This window comes from Nanorana parkeri, unplaced genomic scaffold (genome assembly GCF_000935625.1).
Source record: "Nanorana parkeri isolate BGI_ZX_2015 unplaced genomic scaffold, ASM93562v1 scaffold717, whole genome shotgun sequence".
Taxonomy (NCBI): Eukaryota; Metazoa; Chordata; class Amphibia; order Anura; family Dicroglossidae; genus Nanorana; species Nanorana parkeri.
Window position 1 is genome coordinate 194288 of NW_017306985.1, and position 18220 is coordinate 212507.

The following is an 18220-nucleotide window of genomic DNA, read 5'->3' on the forward strand; positions in this document are numbered from 1 at the left end:
CGTGACAGGATCGAGAGGTGAGCGAACGCCCGTATGTGTTCGCTCACCTCCCGATCTACTGAGCCGACCTGTGACAGTCTCATTGTCACAGGTCGGCTAGAACTATGAGGCGAGTGAAAAGCACTCACCTCATAGTTCTCCTTTAACTGGTGCTGAAAGGGACACCTAGAACGACAGTAGAATAAGCAGTAACAGGGAAAGAGAGATTCTCTCCCGTGACAGACTATAACAGACAAATAACCTAAAGAACGTATTGTGCAATATTGATACTAACCCTGGGAAACCTAAGTGAGCAAATTTCTTTCCAGGTCCTTTGCCAATTGCCATGGCTCTTGTAATAAGCATTACTGTGGTTGTAAAGGTTTTAGCGGCCCCTCACCAAGCACATCAAAGTCTCCACATCCAGCATGGACACTTCTGAAGCGTCCATTTTGTTCACAGGCCTGAGGTTAGTAAGGGGAAGAGGCTGGTTGTTAGACAAAAAACGCTTGCGTCACACATTTTTAGGCAATCCCATTAAAAAGTCTATAGGGACAAAAACACGCAAAAATGCCGCCCCCCCAAAAAACCTCTTACTTTTTCGCCCAACAAGCAGAAGCACGGGGCTCAGGTATGGAGGGGCACCATTGTAAATAATTGGAGTCTTCATGCTGATCATTGTCATGCTTCGGGAATGTGTGATAAATCACTCCTGTGTGAAAGGCCCCAAAAGCTTCAGAGAATCTCTGGACCTGGGGTTCAAGTGTGAAATTGAAGTACAAGGTGGCTGCAGAAGTGGAACTCCAGGATTTGGGGGTCTGGTGAGGTGTATGGACTTTCCATTATAATGAACGGAGGTCACAGCACACATGCTCGGAAGATGCAGGTCCTGAAGAAGCAGCTCTGCAAATCTGAGCTTAACAGGGATGGACACATATGTGGATTGCAAAGGCAATGGGGGAGGAAATCAGAAGACCACTTATGGTAAGTACAGTAGGGTTTTTGGGTTCATTGTGGTGCGTTGGCAGGCCAACCATAGTTAATGGGCTGCTTTAATGCAAATATGTTAATTAAATGGATGGTAATAGTGTGAAAGGCAATTACTTAGCAGTTGACTTCTTACAAAAAGTCAATATTTGCAAATCAGCGCTGTTCAGTCTGCTTAAGCTGAACGTGTTGGAGAAAGAAGTGCTTTTAAAACTGCAGATAGAGCAGATTATTTCGATATTAGTCGGTTTACATCAGGGATGGCGAACCTTTTTGAACCCGAGTGCCCAAACTGCGACGCAAAATCAATTTATTTACCTCAAAGTGCCAGTGCTGAAAATAAGTTTAGTACTGTATTGCAGTTCGGTCGCTCGGGTTTAAGAAACGTTCACATCACGCACTTATTAAAAACACACACATTACACACACACACAGAACTACTAATAAAAATGAATAAAACATTGCCCCCTCTGCTGCTTACCTGTTTGGCACAGAGGTGTGCTGCATCCCTGGGGTCTCATCTCTGCATCTCTCATGGGGGGGCTGTGTGAGCCCTCCCTGGCACTCGTGCCATAGGTTTGCCACCACTGGTTTACATGCTTGGTGTATGGAAAGTTTCATTTAACAAAATTTAAAAGTCAACATTTTTTAACTGCTAACTATATAAAGGGTTAATAAATAAATATTTATGAAATCTATTTCAGTAAATAAAAACCTTGGATGGAACAGATTAACAATACATGGTATGACTGGTAAACACTTCCTACTATTATTACCCAGTATTGCAGATGACGCTGAGCGGCTTCTCAAAAACTAGGTGAGGGTTCAACGTGGCTTTGTGCGGTGTGACAAAATTGCAAAATCTGCAGACGGATGTTAATGAATCAGAGCTCGGGGTCACGCTGTAACAAGCCGTCACCTGAGGGAACTAGGGGAGAGGCGATGCCATGAAACATGAAGACTAGGAGCATGCTGATGTAATAAATCTCCCTCAGCCGAGCAGGTCACCACAGGACAAAACTCAGCAACATTTCATTCTTGCACACTTCACTCCTACACACTGACGACAGGGCACGGTGGTTCTGCAGTCTAATCCTTTGTAAGTATATGGGGCCAATGACCTTTGCTACAGAAGAGATCTAGACTTAAGATCAAAATCTTATTGAACCTTATTAGCACAGCTCCATGTGTCAAGGAGGATGAACACCTACCAAGGTTATAATCCGATATAAGTGTGGAATTCTTATATTGCCCAATCAATATGGGTGTCCAGCAATCACCGTCTGGCAATGAAGAATGACAAAGGACAATTTCCGAGAGATGAAAAAGGTATAGAATTTTAGAGGTCTTTCAGCTCGCTGTAAAAACACAATCTGAATATGCAATTCTGTGTCGTAGAAGCCCCACCTAAACCGTTTTCTCAACATAGATCTAGTTAAGTAGGCTCTGGTTCTAACTGGTGTCAGATCTGTTGAAGATTAGAAGGTGTATGACCAGCTTTGGAGCTTTTAATTGTTGAGCGATCAATCAAGTGAAGGAACTAGCCATGCAGCTCTCTATTGTTCTGGGGTTAGCTATCTCAGCTGTCGGTTGGAAGAGAATCAAAAAGAGAGGTCTCAATGCACAAATAATGACGCACAATAGTGCAGATCAGGTGCACATCGGAGTAGATGAAAATGTTTCAGCTGGTCTATAAAATATAGCTGACCTTTGAGTCTCCTTATGAAAGTAAACAAGCACGTGAGTGCCGCTTTTGTCTGGTGGATCATAAATCGCAGCAGGTGCCTGTGTGTTAAGGTCAAGCAAGTACCTCTAATAAGATTTCAGGGATACCGTTCCCCTAAACCTCGGCTTAAGATGGCAGCTGGAAAATCTGACAACTGCGCAATCATTATGCAGTACAACTGTAGCATGGACATGCAGAGCTGACTGTGCAAGTACATTAAACATCCATTATAAGTACCCCGAGTTTGTTCATAGCATGCCTGCACATCGGAATCTTGCCCTAATGCAGTAGTAGCAACTTAGAAGGTATAGAGTGCATCAACTGTGGCCTCTGATATCATCAAGGGGATGCACATATTATTCGGCATAAGCAGATGACTGTTAGAGAATGCAGACTTACTAGAGAAGATGATCAGAAACTGTGGACATGCAACAGGTATGGTTGGAGACATGCTGTAAGAGACTGGATCAATCAATCTCCCTTCATCAGCGCTTTGACAACATTTTCAAGGAACTTAGACTCTGAGCCTGGGTTGGTATATCAAAGCCAAGAGTATGGATGATGCCAGCTTGGGGTCACCAAAGTAAGGTAGCTGTGTAGCAGGCTTGCACTCCAGGTTCCTTGTCAAAGCCCTGGTGAAGGGGGAATGTTTGGCCAGCGAAATGCATTGGCTGCCTTCTGTCGTCTTTGTTATATACATGAATCATAAAATACAATTTTGGACTCCTGCGACATATGTTTGGAGCTTTTTTTCGTATTTGATTACTAGTGGATTTCTCAAGCCGGATGACCACCATACTGTGAGGGCCCTTCGCCTTGTGAAGAGCTGCCAAACTCAAGCAATTTTTGGGCTTAAGATTCTGTTGTTCCTATGAACTGATAACTGGGTCCCCTCCCCCGCTCGTTCCTCCAGTCAGCGCTGGAGGATCGGAGCGGGGGGGATCCCTGCAGGGAGCCATGAGTGACAACTCGAACTATGAGGCTGAGTGATTTTGACTCACCTCATAGTTCTCCTTTAATATTGATAAAGTTCAAACTACACTTGGAAGTTTTGGTAGACTCCCCCAACTGAAAACTGAAGGAGGGAGGAAGATCCATGATTGGTGAAGATCCAGTCTGAAAATGTCAAGAGAGTGTTGACATATCAAAATTCTGGTGACTAAACACATTGGTGTCCAACCATATGCTCAGAATCAGTTTTGGATAGATTCCCCCCTCAATCTCGAGCCACTTAGCCAGTTGGGAAGGGATTATAAACAAATGCACAACTGACCTCCATTTCATGCCACAGAGGCAAAGCAGTCAGTTGAAATCTGTACTGTGTAATGAAATGGGCCTGTCCCCTACCCATAGATATCCTCCACCAGGAAAGATGAGGAATGGCTGCGACTAGGGCCACCAAGACAGCCAGGGAATGAGCCAGGGAATGGCTGCGACTAGGGCCACCAAGACAGCCAGGGAATGGCTGCGACTAGGGCCACCAAGACAGCCAGGGAATGGCTGCGACTAGGGCCACCAAGACAGGCAGGGAATGGCTGTGACTAGGGCCACCAAGACAGCCAGGGAATGGCTGCGACTAGGGCCACCAAGACAGCCAGTGAATGGCTGCGACTAGGGCCACCAAGACAGCCAGGGAATGGCTGCGACTAAGACCACCTAGGCTAAAAAACGCATAAGAAAATGTTACTTTGTGGGCACCATACATCTTTAATAAAGTACGCTGAGGAGAATCTACGTAATGCTGGCATACTTTCTTTGTACACACTTTGTGCACCACAGTCGGAGTCCAAATATCCAAAAATGACTGGAAGACAGGTACAGAAGGGTTTTTAAAAAAATTTTTTTACAGGAGAGACTTCTAAAGTCCCACACCAAAAACCTCCTCCTAATAGCAAATGTGTGTAGAGTAAGTAGAGCTTTAAATGGCATTTCCCAGCATTTGTATACATGTGTTTTCCAAACAACCCAATACTTTTATTTTATGTAATTAAAATACATGAAAAGTAGGCCCTGGGGTACATCTAGATAACAACAAAAAGATGACCGATATCTGCAAAGTGAAGCTGCATTCTCGGAAGAGGTGTAAGTCCATGGAGCTGTCAGAACGGATCATGTATATAGATACCACGGCCTGTGCACCCAAAAATGACATAATTCTGCCATACTTGTGCCTGCAGGACAGTATGAAAAACTAAAGGTCTTCTAAACGGGGGGGGGGGGGGGGAATGACAGATGAAGGTAAAGGGAAAACTAATACAATTGTGAATTATATCTGGCACATAGGGACAGCAGGATACTGACACCTATGACACCCACAGGCGGTAAGATGGCAGTCACCCCATTGGCTGTCATATCTTTGGGTCCAGGGTACAGCTGGCCATACACTGGTACACTTTTGCTAGAAATAAAGATGTTTTCGGAATGTTCCGTCGACTTTCTAATTTAATGGGGTCAAATCGACGATCAATTTCGACCACAGTGATGAAAATAAATCGAAGGAGCGGAATGAAAAGTTTTTCTGAAACAAAATGATAACAGGCCATATGGTTTTTCATTGGGGAAACAACGACGCTGCAAGGGTTAACTGCTCATTTTCATCTAGGTGTTATACCTCACCCGATCCTTGGAGCCAGCTTATTCTTAGATGGTCCCTTCTAGCCTCGCTCCCCCTCCACTCCAGCAGTCCAAGGTCCCATGACTCATCCTGTGCAGCACACTGTGTATAGGATGTTATGATGCCGAGAGACATACCATGGCTGGAGTGGAGGAGGAGGCAGGCTGGATGGAGCGCTCTAACAGCCAGCCAGCTCAGTGGTTCAGGCGAGTATAACTTTTTTTTTATTTTGGCACCTAGACAAAAACAAACGAATTAAGAAAAGTTTTTTTCTGGAGTTCTTCTTTAACACCGACGGTCAACAACTCTTGGGGGGGAGCAATCTACTGCCCTGATATGTACTGTACATGCCTGGGAGAGGCAGCATCAGCAGCACCTACCACAGGGCCGTCCCTAAAATTAGGCAGCATGAGGCTGTTGCCTCAAGTAGCATCTTTTTTGGGTGAAGGGGGGAGGCAGCAGGCAGAGCATGGCCACTGGCCAAACAAAACCTCCCAGGTTGTTAAGAGTGTGGGTAGGAGATGTATAAGGGCCATACACATCTCCCCGCAACCTGGGACGCTCTGGCTGGCGTCCCGCCAAACTCCTGGCAACCACTGACATCCCAGTGATGTTAATGGGTGCCAGGAGTTCAGCGTGACGCCAGCCAGAGCGTCCCAGGTTGCTGAGAGCTGGGCGGGAAGATGTGTATGGCCCTTGCAGCACGCTCATCGCCTCAGACGGCAAAAAAAGCTAGGGACACCGCTGGTCTCCCACTTCTACCCCTTCATGAAAGGGACGACCCTTCCCAAGCTGGATTATGCATCCATGTCCAACTGTTCTTGGTGGTCTATGGGCAGCATTAGGCCCCATTCACACTGAGCGACACTTACCTCGAGCGGATCCGCACGGCCAGGATAGCGCGGCCTTCACCGTCGGGCTGCATGCAAAAATAGAAAAATCGCGTGACATCCGCGGGGAAAAAGGGTCCTGCACAAGCGACAGGCAACATGGAGCTGTAGAATAGAACAGCTCCATTGAAAATCATTGGAGGGCGACTTCTCGCGGCAAATATACGCGATATCACGGCGGAAATCGCGCGATTAAAGCTCAGTGTGAATGGGCACTTAGGGGGAGCTGTGAGGTTAGAAGTTATGAAGCTGAAGTTACAGCAATGGCAGCTTCCATCTTCCTGTCCTCACAGGTTCACTTTAATCATCGCCTTCACCTGGCACAGACCTCAGTAAGTAATGTCAGGAAGTGCTAGGACTGGGTGTAGGAAAAAAAAAAAGGTGGCGGGGGCGTGACTGCTGTGCTAACAAAAGGCTGACCCCAAGGATACCAAAAGGGGTGTATACAGCATGCCCGATGCCGCTCCGCAGCCACCCCACAAGCTCTCCTGCATCAAGCAAGGGAAAAAAGGAGAGGGCCACAAGCCTGGGGACCTCAGGAGTCGTTCCTTTAAGCTGGGTTCACACCTAGCCGTATCGAATATGCGCGTTTGTCGCGCGTTTTGTGATGGGCGTTTTACCGCGAATCGCTACAAACGCGCATTTCCGAGGGCTACTTTGCTGTATCCCAATGGAAACGCACAACAAAGAAGCTCCTGTACTTCTTTGGGCATAGGCCGTTTTGTAGCGCGTTCAGACGGCCTGTAATACGCCCAGGTGTGAACCATACCCATAGGAAATAATGGGATTTTCGGTGTTTGAGCGTTTTGTAGAGAGTAGGAACGCGCTACAAAACGCCCAGGTGTGAACCGGGCCTTAGGGCTTGTTTCTCACCGAAAGCAGGGCGTTCCAGAGCAAAGCTGATGGAACGCACCGCGATCTTCCCCCTGCGTTCCGGGGCGTGGCGGTGCATTGAATTCAATGGCACCGCGCATGTGTGGACATGGAGGAGTTAGACCTTAAGGAATGGTATCTCTGTATATGTAAAGCGCTGTGCAAACTGTTGGCGCTATATAAATCCTGTATAATAATAATAATAATAATAATATCTGTTACTATGGATATCGTGTACAAATAACTGGCATATAATGATTTACATGTTTAGCATGCAGGGGCTATATGGCACATACGTAGCAGCATAGAGGGGCCAGACCCTGATGAAAAAGACTGTGGACATGGGGCAGTATGTAGGATCAGATCAAATGAATGGTGTCTGTAGATTTAGCAGCAAGGATATATCTATATATCTATATATAATTAGTATATGGGGCAATATGGAGGATGTGCAAATATACATACGATTGGGAGGTGTGTGTATATCAGGATGGGGGGATCTATAAATATATAAATAATTGGTATATGATCAGTTTGGAGGATCTATATATACACATGTTGGATATATGATCAGCATGGAGGATGTATATACATGATGGGTATATGATCAGCATGGGGGATGTATACACATGATTGTTATATGATCAGCATGGAGGATGTATATACATATGATTGGTATATGATCAGCATGGAGGATGTATATACCTATGAGTGTGTATACAGGGCAGTATGGAAGGTCAGACTGGTGAATGGTGTATGTAGATGTCAGTACTGTGTGTATATAGACATATAAGTGTTCTATGATGTATAATTTGGTCAGTTTGTGGGGTTGTTCCGTGTACACGGATGATCTGTCAACCATGCAGTGTGGATGGATGTCCTGTACACACTATGGAAGGACACACACTCCATACACACTGTACACGGCGTTCTATAGGCAGGATACAAACACTTTCAAGCTGCTCTGAGCTGTAACAATAGTGCACACACTAACCTGCTATATGCAGCACACACTAACCTGCTATATGCAGCACACACCGACCCTCTCCGGCTGCCTCCTCCGTCCTTCCCCGGCAGGCGGCTCTGGCTCTGCTTACCCCAGTGTGTAGACTTTCCGGGAGCGCCCTGTCATGCGGCTGGCAAATCCCGCCCCCTCCCGACTATGTGTGCCGCACAGAGGAATCCCGGGGAATGTAGTCAGCAGTCCTCCCCTCCTCCCTCTCTCTCTTCTTAGCTGCAATAACTCTGATGGCCAGTGGACGCCGCTTCTGAGCCGAGTGTGGCAGTATGCCTATTTTCCAAGGTAGAGTAGAATGTTAGTCACGTGACTGAGCTGAGCTCTGAAATGTCACCGCACCATGTGTGCGGCAAAATGTAAATACAGCAATATGCTCCTCCAACGTAATGTTCCATGCCCATCTGTATATCCTCACATCCTTTTGTTTGCCCTGCCCTCCCTCCTCACATGACCCTTTACTGTGTGTTACACTACCATGTTCTGTACCATCCTAGTCATAGGCTTTGTCCTAGGCTCTCCCCTGCCACCGCCAACCATTGTCCTAGGCCAGTGGTGGCGAACCTTGGCAGCTGTTTTGGAACTACAAGTCCCATGAGGCATTGCAAGGCTCTGACAGCCACATACATAACTCCCAGAGGCAGATGCATGTTGGGATTTGTAGTTTTGGCACAGCTGGAGTGCCAAGGTTCGCCACCACTGTCCTAGGCTCTCCCCTACCACCGCCTCTCTCTCTCTCTCTCTATGACATTCTGGAGAAGCACATGAGAGCTTAGCTGCCAAATGCCTAGTGAGGTCCTGTCCATAGGGTCACAGAGCACACAGAGTTAGGAACACCAAGTGGAAAGTGTGGCCCAAGAAATAACACCTGTTTCTAGAGCTACAACGTGAGGTGCTTATGGAAAAACATTTAGGCAAGAATTGCCATTCTGTCGTAGTCTGATCTCTACCCAGAGAACGTTTCCTTCTGTTGTATGGCCAACCACCCCTAAACCACTGGTGATATGTGCCAGACACCCTTTACAATCAGAGCAGATGTGGTTGTTTGTTAGCTCCTGAAAACTGTCTGGTTTGGGGTACATATGACACAGCTAAGCAGACCTCCCGCAAGATTCTTTTAGGATTTACTGACTCCTGTTAACAGTCCTATAGACTATCTGCAGATTTTCTATGGTCAGATGGAAAAAGTGCAACAGATTCCTCCATCTACGCTAAACTGTGTGGATGGAGGAATCTCCCACTGGGCCAAGCTTCAGTATCTTGCTAGTCAGCCCCGCTGGCTCTTAAAATACCTGAACAATTTGATGGCATTCAGGTGTTTTGAGAGCCAGCGGGGCCGACTAGCAAGATACTGAAGCTTGGCCCAGCGGGAGATTTAGGCTAGCTTTAGGCTATGTTAACACGGGCTTCAAAAGAGGCTTGTTACAGGCACTATAACCCGCTGACAAGCACCCTGCAGCTGCCACATCTGAGAAAGTGTACAATGCTTGCATGCAATGTTTGGGCCACACTATACTGCTGAATTAATTTTCATTGACAGGACCCCTTGTTAGTAGAGCATTGACCATGTGGATCGACCATGTGGATTATGTGGAGCCAAAAAAACACAAGTGATGGCGTGCTAGCAAACATCCGGAGCAGGTCTTATAATCCCTGTTTACACCTGTGAGATTTGTTGTGTTGGCCGTCAGAGGACAATGCATGACAAGAAGAACCCCATGATTTTCTATGGGGTCTATTCACACCTATGCATTGTGCTGCTGTACAACATGGAAAAAGGTGCAGTTGCTTCTTTTGGTGCTACAGTGTCAGTTGACCTATAGCCTTTAATGGGAGCGCATGAAAAATGCATGTACATTATCATAGCATCATCTACTCTAGGCAGGCTGCATTGGAAGATGGAGTGAGCAGGCCACGCCATGGGCAAGGACATTGCTGTACAATCCCAGTGACTACAATTACAAAGATCACTGCAAGCACCCCAGGCTGCCAAATACATGTCATAGGGGGCATGACTCAAGATTGCTTAGAAAGCACAACTTACACAGCACAACACAGAACAAGCAGGAAGCAGATACAAGGAAGATGACACCTAATGATGTCACAGCAGATATTGCTGATCATTAAGCAAAACAGAAAACAATTGAAAAACATTACAATACACCAAAAAATGCATGTAAAACACACTAAAACACAATCCATACTGAACGGCATGGATGGATGAAGCAATAATATTGCCTGGATCCTTCCCGGCTGCAGCGCAGCAGCTCTGAAATTTCACAGGAGTACAATTTCCTCGTGTGAGATAACACCGACCCCTTCAACAACTGACCTGAATTTTTAGGTGATGACTTTCAGCTTTAGGCATCATGCACATGGTGGGAATGAAATACTGATCGCAGGATATTTCTGGCAGATGTTTGCAGAAAGATCCTGCATAAAAAAACGAAACAGTAATAAGTGTAAGAGACAAATTTGCATCCATAGGGCTCATGCACACAGCTGTATGCTTATGTTATGGCCGTATTTTATGGTCCTGGGAGTCACAAGTGCATCATACACCAACGTCCAGACTGCCTGCGTTTTGGAATACGCACGTAGCCATGTATGCCTGTAGCCCCTCGGATTTGCATATATCCGCGTATAACTTTGCGGAAGTCTGTCATTCATTTGAACGGGCTGCCTGGAAGTCGGTGTACACTACATCCGTCACAAAAAAATACAGCTGTAAAATAAACATATGGGGGAATTCCTAAAAAGTGGAGCAGACGGAATCTGGAGCAGTTGCCCATGGCAACCAATCCGCATCTCTGTTTCATGTTCAAAGCTTAACTGAACAAACTGAAGAGAGAAGCTGATTGCTTGCTATAGGCAACTGCTCCAGATTCTGCCTGCTCCACTCTTTATGGATTCCTCCCCTTGACCCTTTGTGGCTGTGTGCATGAGCCCGTGCAGCGTACTGATGCCTACAATTCCACCTCCATTGCATTAAATTTACACACATACATACATGTACACACAATTTATGTGTACACCTGTAAATTACTGACCTCACACACAGGTTTTTATTTTGATTTTACGGATCTAAACGCAGTGCAGGCTTACTGATCATTTCCCTTTGTGTGCATGGGCCCATAGAAAATGACCTGTAAAAGAACTAATGGTGACTATAAAAATGAGGGGTCTTTTTGCGTCCGGGAGCATGAGCCCCCAAACACCACATAGAAGTAAACAAACAATCATTAGAAACATTGTAAATTACTTTCTGATGTCCTCAGGAAAACCAATCAATGAATAAAGAATGTTTGAGGCTATGATTCTACGTCTGTGGCCCCCAGTATTACCGGCTGGCTCTACAGATGTCTGGGACTGATGACATTCCCATGTCACAGAGCGGCTCTGTGGCGCAATGGATAGCGCATTGGACTTCTAGGGATGATTGTAGACATTCAAAGGTTGTGGGTTCGAGTCCCACCAGAGTCGACTTTTACTAAAACTTCATACGATGTTCTCGGCACTGCAAGGATACTTTATGAATGTCATGACACTCTAATCAGTTTCCGCTTCCTCAGCTGTACACATTATCCCTCCCTATGGATTGATGACGGACATACTGCTGGGATACGGCTGATCTCTATACAATTTCTCCCTCCGGTCGTGCCTGCACTGCTCATGCATCTATTACGTGTATACACGAGTATTTATTTATTTCTTCTTCTTGCACAGTGTCATAGCTTTCCGGATGTGCAGTAAACTAATGTTAGGTGTTTGAAAAGATTCCCCGGAGACTGTACAGCACCGGATTCCCTCAGGAAACAAAGGTGCAAACTATAGCAGAGCACTAACATTCAGCATCAGACCCTAAGCTGAGCACCAACTTCTCTGCAAACCTTCCTTACGATCCCCCATCACGTCCGATCAGGCCATTCATTGCATCGCCCAGATCACAAGCTTCTTATATTCCAACGTGTTACATTCACTCCGCTCACTAAAACAAACTTTCAGTGACGTCACACCCCCTACTCCGCTTGTGTGGGCCGCTGCCACCTAGTGACGGAACGTAGAAACTACAGCAACGCTCTATACTTCTTATGTAATGTATGTCCAATCACCAGCATGGGTGATATGAATGTTGACTCATTCTCACAACTGCCCAAAAATTCCAGGATGCCAGGACACAAATAAATACAATAAAATGTAAAAAAAAATGTTTTTATTAATAAATACAAAGACATTGAAATTCTATCATCAACTAAGGCACAGAGTCAGTAGTGAAATAAGGAATATTCCCTCTGTAATACAAGTCTATAATGAATCAGATCCTCCAGTCAGGCAGTAAATTGGCAAAGCGATACAGGGCATTTTGTAAAAGAGACGCAAAGTATATCTGTAGCCAAGGTGTTTTTGTATTGTTGGATAATGTCAGGTTTAGAACCTCCGTTTAGTTTTTTATTGCTGTCTCCAGTAGGGAGATTCCCCCTCTCTATTTGTCCAGGATCAAAATCAATTGGAATGTAAACATCTTATTATTGTCCCAAGAACAGAAATGTTGCAATGGGGACACTTGTTCCTGTGAAATTGGGAGGGGATTTATTTGTTTTGGAGAGATTTCTACACGCTTCCTGTTGAGCTTTCAGGATAGAAAGTAAAGAGAAATTTCCCCAATGTGACAGCAAAAAAACAAAACCTCACTTGGCAGGTGATTTAACCATTCCCTACTGTATGGTTTTTGCTAAACTACAACCCCTCCCCTCAATTCTGTGACTGTGTGACCTATTGCTAGGCCCAAACAGTGTCATACGGGGACAGGTTCAGCCTTGTGCAGTTACCAACATTTTAGAATGTTCAGAATTGCATATGATCTTTGGGAAGCAGTGACAAGGCTGCTGGGAACACTAACATTGTAGACTGAGATGTTTGAAGGCACATCTGACCATCCTCCAACATCTGTAATCAACTAAAGACTGTATTTACTCTGACCACACAGGAAGCGCTAACGTATGAAGTCAAACTGTTATTTGCAATATTAGAACCTTTGACTATGTCCTCACAGAGATTTACCCTCTCCACCTCTGTCCAGGTGATCATTGTCATCAAGAACTTAAGGGAGAATTCCCAAATTCTAGAGTTATGACCACAGCATGGGTAAAGGAAAAATCATAGTAAGTGCCACTAGCTCAGGGAAGGAGGAGACAGCCAGGTTCTGATGAAAGGGGGCGTGCCCCAGAAACACATTAATTAGGGCAAAGCATGCATTGAATTGGATCTGTCATTGCTCTGCAGCTGTCTTATACTGTACTCCTGGATTGTGGATAGACATCTGTGCATTGAAGGCTTTATGCTATTGCTCTATTGTGAGTAGATTTCTTGATTTTCTTTCTGCTTAATAAAGACATCTTCACTAGGGGAGGCGCCCTCCGTTTGTTTTGTGTTTTGCTAAGGGAAAATCATGTATTGGGGACAAATGTTCAGGTGACAACCGAAATGGAAATTCCCCTTACTTCAGTAAGATTTTTTTTTTCTCATTTCCTTTTGCGTCTCCAGGACAGGAAGTAAAGAGAAATCTCCTCAGTGGAGCTGACAGCAAAAAATAACCTACAAGGGTCTTGAACTACAGCCACCTATAGAAATGCATGGGCATATATAGCAAAGAACCTAGCTTTGATCATCTCTGGCAACCAGCCTGCCGTAATAAGGCTGGCTTGTGAGTCAGCATGGATGTCAGATAGATTGGGTGGTTACTACATTGGTGTGGACCCCACAGCGACTCCCGGGCGTGCTTTCATCAGATGACCTACAGATGTGTCAAAATGGGTTGACAGAGGTTTCAAAATGATTTGATTGTGAAAATGCATGTCAATGTACCAAAATTCATGACATAGACCTTTATCCTGACACACCTCAATGCAAGGAGTTTGTAGGAATACCAGCTGGAATCTCATCAGTTTTATTAGAGTATTACAGAAATGGTGGTTGTGTCTCAATCCATAATTTACAGGATTCCAGCGCAGGAAAAAAACCTCTTTTATATAACAAATATAACATTGTTGATTTGGCTGCGCAAACTTTTGGCGCTATATAAATCCTGTATAATAATAACATTTAATTTGGTCTTGCAGCAGAAAAACATCTCATCTTCAATCTGAGTGGAAGAAAACTCAGAACTTTTTTTTTTTAATGAAATCCACAATGGGCAACAGAGTGAATAACTAACATCCCGAGGTTGTCTTCAGTCTTCCAGGTCCATGCCAAACTCTGAATACAGTTCTTTGGTGGTTACACCACGGAAAACAGCTATTTCAAAAGGGAACAATAAATTGATTTCATGAACCATTACTGTACAGTACTTATAACCACACATATATTTAAAAGTAGATATGAAACCCTAATGACTAGTTTACACCTTGTTGGAGTAAGAAGCAGTAAAAACACACAGCAGCGGTGCCATTCATTTTACAGAGCATCACAAAATTTGTCCAGGATGCACCTGCAGTACAGCAATGCAGTGTTATGTTGCAAAAAAAATGCAGCAGGACCTAAATTTAAATAGGCTGCCAGCTCCCTGATGGTGAGACTGGCAGAAAATACCTTCACAATGAGGATTGGCACAGCTACTTATAGAATTCAACAAATGTGCATGTAACAGGGAGAGAGAGAGCAGCACTACTAATCTGGAAGCAAGTCACAAACTAGAAGTAGAAACAACATTTTTTAAAAGCTAACCCTCATTAATGAGATTATTTTCCTTTATCTGATTCAAGTTCATATGTGTTCTGAAGTATATATTACAAAAAACTAAGGATTGCTAGTGTAATGGTGTTATTGTGTTCAATAAAACAAGCAAGAGGTGGGGCAATAAAGCATCACCACATGTCAAAAATCCTTACTAAATCCTCCAGGTGACCAAGTGCATAGACCGCCGTGTCCCATTTTAAAACAGCATCCCTGTTCTAGGACAAAAAGCTAAGTTTCATTCTGTCTGTACTGGCTGTATTCTAGGCTAAAGGTGGAGGAAGGGGTGTTTGATCAAGCTGTAGACCTTGCTAGCTCAGTAACGGGGCCACAGATCAGAACGGAACCACCTGGTCCTCTGGGGGGTTTTAATAAGAATTTGTATATGTGGTGATCCTACTTCTTTAAGTTAGGAGAACTGGCTAAGATATGTGTTGTCACCTTACTCGTGCAGTTTTAGATTTGCACCTAAGCTGTCTGTGGTTGTAAATAGTAGTTGTAGTAAGCAGTGTAAACGAACACAAGTAGTAGCTGAACTTATAAAATCTTTAACTTCTCACAGTGAACATCTTACCTAAGTGGCCTAGTAATGTCTGTCCTATATCTTTTAACTCGTTGTATTCATGAAGGAGGGAGATATGCTTGTCCAGTTCTTCTAGACTGTAGCCTCTGCAAACAATAACAAACAATGCATTCGGATTTAAAGTATAATTAAAACCATTTTTATTAGTTTATGATACAGAAAGGAATTGTTAAAACCACGTTTTTTTTTTTTTTTTTTTGCTGTGTTCAGTTGCAGATATTTACCCTCACATATTGTCCCAAAGAAACAAGAGGAAGCGAGTAGAAATCTCTCCATAAGCAAGGGGAAACTTCACCTTAGACATTCAGTGGAACAGGTGTCCCCATTGGAAGATTCCTCCTTCCTCCTTACCTCCTCTTCCTGTGACAGCTGTTACATTTTGGATTTGCCATCACAATCTGTCCCAATGTGATGGCAAACGTGTTAACTCTCCCTTCATGATAAATTGAGAACCAATAAAGTACTGCTCTGGACCCCCAAAGCATGTTTGTGGTGCCCCTCCAAGAAACAGATTTCACAAATTGGGTCACCCCTGAACTCGGGGGGGAGGGGGGGGACTCAATTTTTGTAGGTAGCTGTTGAACCCAGGCCATTGGGCTGAAACACGGACAGACCACCGACCACTATAAAATTAGGTCCAGCTCCTTAATCGCAGCCTTGTATACATACTGTGCCTCGAGCTCTGCTATCTCTTTATCCAGAGAGGCCTCTTTTTCTTTCAGTTCCGAGTTGGCCTTTTCCAATGTGTCTTCATCGCCTGCAGTCCACTGGCTATTAGGTTGCTGAACCTATTGGAACATTAAAAAACACAGCATAAAATGTATATTTGAACTGTAGGCAGCCATGTCAGCACCACCCAATTAAAGTCGGACCAAAAATCGACTGAGCTGGGTAGAAAATGATCGGACAAGTAGTGACTACATCCTATCAGATGCAGTCACGGTTCGGGTATTCTGGTAGGTGTGGGTGCTGCGGCTGTCTGAATACAATAGTCGGCACTGGCGATATCTCCATCCATGTCATTTAGGGTGGATGGAGGAATCTTTCGATTTCCTCTCGTTTACCCTGCAGATTGAATATAGCAGTGTTTGTCTAGCATTATTGATCTGTACTTGGAGAGGAATAATAACGTGCAAACACTGCTAAGCAGAAAAGTAAAGCTTGCATACATAATGAGAAAATATGGAGCTCCCATTAGCAAGGCTAGTGAAATACAACTTAATGGTGGACCTATACTTAAAATGTAATCATTAGCATAGTTTAATGTGGCAAATCAATCAGTACAAAAATATACCTTTAGCATATAATCCCCTATAGGATGCAGTGTAGCACATGTGCCTGCGCACCTTCCTTTCCTCCCAACCTCACAGGACAACATTGGTGCTATATCCCACCCACTTCTTCCTACTGGAAGCTGCTGGAGCCACAGTTGGAGGAGCCCAGCCATAAATGTATGTAGCTCTGACAAATGAAGACATTTTAGCATCCTCTGCAGCATCTGGAGATCAGGCATGGAGATATACATTGAGCAAAACGGGAACAATGTAACTTCCCATAAAAGATCATTCCTGGCACTCACCTAAAAAAAAAAAAAAAAATCAAACTTCCCATCCTGTGTCCATGTTTATACTGACTTGTTTCTCCTCTTCTCCACCCCTCCAAATCTGCACACAATCGCACAGTATTATTGTTAATAAGTGCATACCCTATAACACAACACACCAGCCTTATGTGGGCATAGTGATTGGCCATTCTGGGCCAAATCGCTGCCAACAAGAGTGCGTCACCACTACCCCTTACCAGATGAACAGAGGTTTTTATTGAGTGGGAATGGTGATTAAAGAGAAATCTGGGGAAAAATTGTATTAACCCTTGCAGTGGGGCTACTATAAAGTTATACTCAACTGATCCTCGGAAACAGCTTGCTCTTAGACCTGTCGGCACACCCTCCCTCCCCCTCCGCTGCAGCATTCTAAGGATCCTGGAGTCATCATGTCCAATACAATGCGTATTGGACATGAGGACCCCAAAGGACATACCACTGGTTCAGGGAAGGAGGAGAAAGGCTGGAGGGAGCGCTGTGAGGGGGCTTGTCTCAACATGCTCTGGACTTGCGTCTAAGGGATTTGGACCTGTGTTGATAATATCTGGATCCGTTATGATATCTGGACCTGTGTCAGGGATTTGGACCCGTGTTGATAATATCTGGATCTGTGTGGATAGCATCAGTTTGAAACTCTTCTGAAATAGTGCGGAATTCACAGACAGCTGCAACTGACCTACAATCGGCCTCTTTCTGAATTGTATTTGACCTGCTTCAAGTGGCTTTTGCATTTCAATAGACATGTATAGGAATGCAAAACCAGTTTGAAGCAAACAATAGCCCGTCCACGCTGGTCCTTAAGTTGAACATATTCATGTTTAAAAAAACCCTATAAAATCCTTTCAAAGGGAAACTATCCTTTCTGAAGTATCAATATGTAAAGATTGTATATACTATATGCATTGTGTATATTTGTATGCCTCTCCACAATGCTGTGAGAAGGGGGAATGTTTGTTGGGGTTCCTTGTATTATTCGGTTTTATTTATTAAATGTCACAGCATAAAACACTTCATAAAAAACAATTGTCTTTCAGTCTCACATAGAACTTACTGGTGACTTAAATACAGTGTTGACATTCTTTCGGTTTCCCAGAGGCGTCCTAGATAAAAAATAGATTATGATATGATAAATATGATGACAAATTACTGATTTACATATGTATTTAAAAAAAAAAGTGATAAAGCTTCCGCTCTTGGATCTTTTATATATATATATAT

At 44.2% G+C, this 18220-nt stretch overlaps 2 protein-coding genes and 1 non-coding gene across 3 annotated transcripts in view; 1 reads left to right on the top strand and 2 right to left on the bottom strand.

Moving 5' to 3' along the window:
- Positions 1–8286, bottom strand: part of SLC27A4 (solute carrier family 27 member 4) — a 40036-nt gene extending 31750 nt beyond the window's left edge. Inside the window, exon 1 of the mRNA XM_018564056.1 lies at positions 8088–8286. The gene's annotated coding sequence lies outside the window, so the exon portion shown is untranslated. The remainder of the gene's footprint in view (positions 1–8087) is intronic.
- Positions 8287–11479: 3193 nt separating this feature from the next.
- TRNAR-UCU lies at positions 11480–11567 on the top strand. Its single transcript is given in 2 exon segments — positions 11480–11516; positions 11532–11567. It is a non-coding gene; the product is annotated as a tRNA-Arg (tRNA).
- Positions 11568–14261: 2694 nt separating this feature from the next.
- Positions 14262–18220, bottom strand: part of SWI5 (SWI5 homologous recombination repair protein) — a 5143-nt gene continuing 1184 nt past the window's right edge. The window contains exons 2-5 of the mRNA XM_018564037.1: positions 18054–18102; positions 16069–16187; positions 15391–15485; positions 14262–14378 (exon numbers count right to left, since the gene is read on the bottom strand). Coding sequence (XP_018419539.1) covers positions 14314–14378; positions 15391–15485; positions 16069–16187; positions 18054–18102 — 328 coding nt within the window. The 3' untranslated portion in view covers positions 14262–14313. The remainder of the gene's footprint in view (positions 14379–15390; positions 15486–16068; positions 16188–18053; positions 18103–18220) is intronic.